This window comes from Vigna angularis, chromosome 3 (genome assembly GCF_016808095.1).
Source record: "Vigna angularis cultivar LongXiaoDou No.4 chromosome 3, ASM1680809v1, whole genome shotgun sequence".
NCBI lineage: Eukaryota > Viridiplantae > Streptophyta > Magnoliopsida > Fabales > Fabaceae > Vigna > Vigna angularis.
Window position 1 is genome coordinate 17,159,316 of NC_068972.1, and position 6,805 is coordinate 17,166,120.

Sequence of the window (6,805 nt, forward strand, 5' to 3'; positions counted from 1 at the left end):
AAACCATGTTAAAGTCAATGTCTATGCAGGGTTTAATGAAAATGCTGCAACTGTTGGTCTTCTTCATCACTCTCATATTGTCCTTTCTGCTTGTCATCTACAAAGAACCCACCACCTCTGCCTCAGATAGGTGGACCTTTCCCACTCTAATGGGGGCTTCTATTCTAACTCACCCTCTGCTAGCTACCTCAAACAGATTCTCTCCTTTTTCAAAACATTACACTATCTATGTCATGACACCACCTGTTCAAGCTACTGCATTATTGCTGCAACATAGGTACATCATATCCAACAAGTATCTTGCCCAGCCATTACATTTTACATGTAAGCCCATGCTTTCGTATTTCAATACCCTTTTTTCTTTTTCATTTTCCTCTTTTAAGAGTCAAAATTAAACATAGCCAACCTCAACTGGTTTTTCTTTTACTGTAGACAACCATCCATTCACTTCACTGCAAATCAGAGACTAATGATATTAAGATCAACTTAAGGGATTAATCTCAAGGGCATGCTCAAAAAGTTAGGTTATTATTGTTTTCATTGCTATTTCCTACATGCTCTTTTTTCCTGTTTGGCCTCGTTTTTTATCTTCAATGTATCTTGAAGCATATTTGTTATTTCTTGTCTCTTTAAGTCTTATTTATTCAAGTTCTGCCATGCATATAACACTCTGCCAAAGTGATATACTGTGTTCTCTCGTGTGACTATATAAGTTTCATTTTATTGTTTTGGTCTCTTTGTATTTTCAGTCTGTATGCTTAGGATCCTTTCATATTCTTCGTATCTTGTAATCACAAATTGTATTTACAATTTTAAGATCCATATATTTTGGTGAAAATGGTTTGTTAAACACAAAAAAGAACAAAATGGCTTCCCTTTTTCCTTAATTTTTGTTCTTTTTCTGATTTTTATCTGGACAATGGTGGAAATATTGTGACTTGGAGACCTCACAGATCTAAATCCTTTGAAATGTATAACATACTCTTGATACCAATTACTGGTTTTTTATAAAAATATATTTAAAAAAAGATATATTATTCTAGAGAAATTCATTTCCCATTATTCATAAAATCCATGCACAGAAATATTATAAACACTTAAGGATGTGTTTTCAACAAACCTAAAGCATTCGTCCTACACAGTTTTATCAGGAATTTGATCAATTAAAACCTACAGAGGAAACAAAATATCAGAGATAGATATGTTGTTACGTGTTTTGCACGGTCCTGTTGAAATTAGACTTGTTGATACATGATTTATCTATTTACGCCCATATAAGTCTACCAGTCTAAAGAGCTATAACATTAAAATATAGAATCTGTAGAAATTACTGCATTTTCAGAAAAGACTAGCTTCTTTAAATTAGAAGTTAGAAACATTAGCTTTGATTGGTCAAGAGCTATATTAATCTGTAGTAGACAGAACAGATCTGGTTTCCAGTTTTCTACGCTCCGCCAAAATCTAAGTTGACTTTCAAATTCTAGTAGCTGGCTTTCTCTTCTGTCAGCGTCAACGAAGACCAGAATATCAGTCTCCGGTTGCTTCATACATGTGTATAGTTTAAATAAAGAAAAAAACTAAACATGCTGCATGTTATGCTTATTCAATAAGAAAGATTCCAACTTTTTCAACACAAATCAAGTCAACAAACCTTAATTAATCATTATTTTTTTAATAAGCTTCAACAGGTGCTAAAGATCACTCTACCTGAATTGGTTTAAATGTACACGGTCAAACTTAGGGGTAATAAATACACAAATGGCTATTTTTTAAAACTTTAGCATTATTAGATCTGGTGGCTCTGTAGCAGGGTCCTTGAGAAGAATAAATAAATAAATGATGGTGGTGCTGAATTCATAGATCATGATTCATTATGTCAAAATATCCTTGTATAGGAATTCAAGGTTGGCTATATTTTACAGCAGTAGCAACTAGGTGGAATACTTTTCCACCAATGTAAATCACTAATGGTGAGCTTTTAGAACTTTATGAAACTATAAAGGCTATATTATATATAAAAAAAAAACAGAGAGAGAGAGAGAAAAAAGAGGTATCGGGAAACTCCAAAGTGCTGCTCTCTGTGACTAACATTAGGTGGTGGAAGAATATGCAGAAGGAATGCGATCTAAGTGTCAGGGAGAAGCAGATGCGAGATGGGTATCTCGTTGTCGTTGGATCTTGAAGAGATCAAGGCGAGTGTCTCCCAATCGTAGAGAGTATGCTGCTTGTTTGTATTGGGCCCACGTGAAGGGCTTAAAGAGAGTTGGATTGAGGGGTGTCACCATCTTCGGCAGTGGAGTGATCCACCAATTCAGCGGTGGTGCGGCAAAGTACATCATCGACATTCTGGCCTTTGTTGTGTTGGTCAATACTCTGTGTCTCACGCTTCTAAACCTTCCATTTGTCAAAACCTAACAAAAAGTATACAAACATATCAAACAACCTGTTACTATGTTGTTGCTAGCAAAATGATATTCAAATAATTTTAAAAGGCATAGTGAAATCACTTGAGTGGGAATTATTATGCCTAAGGCGTGTCTGTATTGGTTTGTGGGGAATGGATTGAAATGCCTAAGACATACTAAGTAAGGTATAGTAATGAGGAAAGAAATGAGAAGATGATGATTAGTGGTAATCGTGGTTGTGAGTGTGATATTGAGTTGATTAGAAACCAACCTGCAGAGCATCACCAACCATAACGAAGAACTGATTAGGATCAGGGGGGACAGGGATCCACAAGCCATCGTGGGTGGAAATCTGAAGGCCGTCCACGTTGTTGGATCGCATGATGGTCAAGATCTGAGGGTCAGAATGCTCTCCAAATCCAATGTTGTTATTATTATTATTATTATTTTGGTTGTGGAGCTGATGTGGCTCGAGTTTGGATGTGTCACTATTCTTGTTGCCCGTTAGGCTCACGGGAGGGTACTGATTGATCCTGAGGAGTGAGTCACTGTGGACGTCTTTGATGAGGTTGCTGAGTGAGAAGTTGTCTTGGACCCACAGACCCTCCACCACAAGATCAAGAATCTCACATGTTAGTCCTTTAGCTGCTTCTATATAATCATTTACGGCGCTACTGCAATTGAAACCAAAAAATGCAGGGCGTTACTCACCTCTATTTAAGGTTAAAAACCTATCTCAAGTATATCTAAACATGCGTCTTTTCTCATGTTACCAGATACTACCAGGCAAACACACATGGAGGATCATATCATATAATATTACTTTTCTCTATTCTTGATTGGATTGTGTGACTTGTTTGTTTCTATGTGACAGTGTTAGCCCAATATTTGGTCCATTTTCTTCCGGTGACATGAAGATATATGGTCACTGGCTTCGTACGGGCATGCTAGGAAAAGTGGGCAAGGTGGCTCCACAATATGAGTAAAGACCACTGCTACTCATAGCACAAATAACAGAACCTGTTACATTAACTTTGTACTCTCCTTTCTCGTTAATACAGTGCTAAACCTGGTTATAACCGCATCTTCTATACGTAGCCTTTTCGGGTTATTCCCAATTCTGACTAAAAGATAAGAAATTTGAACCCAAAATTATGCGCGTGATTTTCCTACACAAGGCTGTGTCAAATAAAAGGAATGATCTTCAAGATACAAATTCACGTTATAATTTTTTATAAATGTTTATTTGTTTGGAATGGTTTTCACGATTGTACCGTGTATGAGGGATTGATTCTGATTCCAAAAAGGATGGAGTTAAAGAGATTTAGGTCTTTTTCATTCAATAGAAAAGTTGTACAAAATTTACATCAAAACTATTTCACTAGAAAATAATTTTAAATATAATCCATTTTGTGAAATCACTGCCACGTAATGACTTATGGTAAAGCCATTAAATAACGTGATTGTCGTGCAATAATGTTAGTTCTATGTGTTGGGCCCAACACTCTTAGAAAGTGTGTTCCATAAACAAAACAGTTCTAGCTGCTGCCAATTCCCATGCATTTTAAAGAAGAAAAATGAGACATATACACACACCCATCTCAGGATAGATGCGGGAAAAGAAAAGAAAAAGAGAAAGAAAAATCAATTTGGATATGCAGAAAAGAGAAAAGGATAAAAGAAAATATAATACATGTATATGAATAACTCTTAATGATTAATTATAAAAAAAAACATAAAAGTAACATATATAAAACACAATGATTGTAAGTATAATGGTATTTTGAAATGTGTTTAACATATTTTAAAAGTTTAAACCGGAAAATTTAACTGCAAATCAGCAGGATTTGTACCCGATGAAAATAATTAATTAAGGTTCTTTGACACAGTCATTGTGTGTGCACGTGTTGCTTATACCTTTTCAACTCAAATATTCATATTTAATGGATAGAAAATTAATAAAATAAGATAGCATAATTGTTGCTATTTTACTAAAAATTCATAAAATAAGCTACCATAATTGTTATTTCACTTTATTTATCATACACGGAAAGCGCTAGACAAACCCCATTAAACTATATACATATAAATAAAGCAAAACAAAAAATATTATTAATACGAATAGATATCTGATGATCCTTTCTTTCCTCATAAGAATGGTCTACCAGTAATGTAAACGACAAGAAGACAATATTAAATATCAAGTAAACCATGAAAAAGAGTTATATTTAAATTATAAATACATTGGTGGGATAATTTTTTTTATATAAAAAAATATTTAAAAATTTAAAAAATTTGCAGCCGTCATAACTTCCTGTATAAAAGAAAGATGTCTTCTCAAAGAATGTAGACGTCAAGAAATATTATACAAATCTCTCAAATAATTCTTTCTATTTTTCATGATTAAATTATCTTGCTCATATGAAAAGATAATCATTGTTTTCTAATTTATTGAGAAATGTTATCGAAATAGGAAAATACAGCTATGAAATACAGGAGTAAAAAAAATTAAAAAGTTATATGAATTTCGTCAGTGTTACGGACTAAAGCACCCACCACCCTGCTTGGCTCTTAAGAAACAGATACAGATAAGGGCTTGTTCCCTACACTATATCCCCACAGACCCCCCCTTCCCCCAGGCTTTCTACCTATCCCTGTCACACACATGCCAATAAACAGTAATTATTATGCTCTAGTAGTAAATCTTAAACTGTTCCTATAGTAATACTATTGTCGAAAAAACTGATTAAAAAATTAAAATTACTTGTAAAATAGTTTTTTAGTCTATTATTATTTTGAGCACGTATTAACTGATATGATATGAAAAATTGCAAGGCAGATATGGAATCCGTTAAGGTGAAGTTGATGAGAGAAGAAAGGAGATAGAAGAGTTGTGAGAGTAATATGAAGGAGTACCTGAACTTGGTAGGGTCGCTGGCTATGGTTTGGGATCTCTCAGATACGGAAAGCGGATTGGTATGAAGGAGAAGATACTCGAGGTGACCCATATCGCCATTGGGGCCAATATTTCTGCAGCCATATCCGAAAGGATTGGCAGGGCCAGCTTGACGCTTCTCGGAGGTGGTTTTGGAGAAAAACGCCGTTCCCTCCTCTTCCAATCTTGAAATCACCTCCTTTGCCACACTGTGGTTCACCACCTTGAAGAAACCATATTCTTCGCATGCTTTCACCACTGTTTCCGACAGCTTCGACCTTTCCAACGAAAGGTCGATCGTCGGAACTCCCACAGCCTTTGTTTTCTTGGTTCTTACCATCATGGAAGTTGGACAAGGAGCAACCATTGCTATATTGGAGAAATATGTGTGTCTGTGTATTATTTTAATCGACGAGGACTATAAGAATGGCTTATAGGTATAACTCTGGAGAGGGTGATGGATTTTTGGTTGCAGAAAGTTGGCATCACATATCATCTATTTATACTTGACATGTAAGGGGTGGGAAGGGAGAGAATGAGGAGAAGGAAAAAGAGGTTTTGTTTAAATATTGATTTTTTATTTTATTGAAAGCGATTAAATTATTACGTGCAGGACCAGGAGCGAGATGGGGGTATGGTGATTAAGTGACAATTTTATATATAAGAATATGAAATTGATATATTAAATGTTGTGATTATTTAAGGTGGCGTGGACTTCGTAGACAAGACAGTCCAAGATGGGTGAAAAAGCAAAAAGAATTCAAAATGAAGAAGGATTATAATCTTGGTGGTGTGCATGAATTGATAGAAGAAAATTTGACAAGTCTAAAATCTTCCACAGTCTACATTGAGCAATAAGACGGATTTAAAAAGGAAATATTATAATGCAATAGAGTAACTAAACCAACCAATCATCAGAATTAACGAAAGCAGGAATGTTGAAGGAGTGATTAGCAGTTGATTAATTTTTGAAAGATCTGAGATTTGTACTGTTATAGTGTCACATTAATTATTTAATTTAATCTTTTTCAGAGGAAGATTTTAAGGTGGGAAGTGACGAGATTAGGTTAAAGTGAAAGAAAAATTTTAGACTTGGGAGCCAACTGGTAGCGGCTGCTTGCTGCCTTAATTGGACTTGGCTGCTACCAAAGCTTTTCAGAACTGCGTGGTCTAAAATTGCTGTGTTGGCTGCTCTACATATAATACATATTTACTCATACGAGTTACGCGTATATCTTTGACTCACCCACTGCAACGTATCCAAGATTGTACTTTACCCCCACTGCCTCCTTTCTTTTATCATAAAATTTACTCTTATATATACACCCGTGAATTCGTATCATTTATTGACCTCTTCTTTTTAATTTCAACATGTAATATTTTACTAATCTAATCAATTCATTATTGTAGTATAGATGTTAAAATATATGTAATTATGTGTAATTATGAATATAAGGCAATATTT

The 6,805-nt window shown here is 34.8% G+C and overlaps 1 protein-coding gene across 1 annotated transcript; it reads right to left on the reverse strand.

Annotated features, from left to right (window-relative positions):
* Positions 1-1,852: 1,852 nt before the first annotated feature.
* LOC108325599 (gibberellin 2-beta-dioxygenase 2-like) lies at positions 1,853-5,774 on the reverse strand (the record flags this gene model as incomplete). The annotated part of the gene is given in 3 exon segments (NM_001329815.1): positions 1,853-2,411; positions 2,677-3,079; positions 5,322-5,774. Coding segments are annotated over 3 exon segments (1,068 nt in total). The 3' UTR covers positions 1,853-2,132.
* Between the last annotated feature and the right edge of the window lie 1,031 nt (positions 5,775-6,805).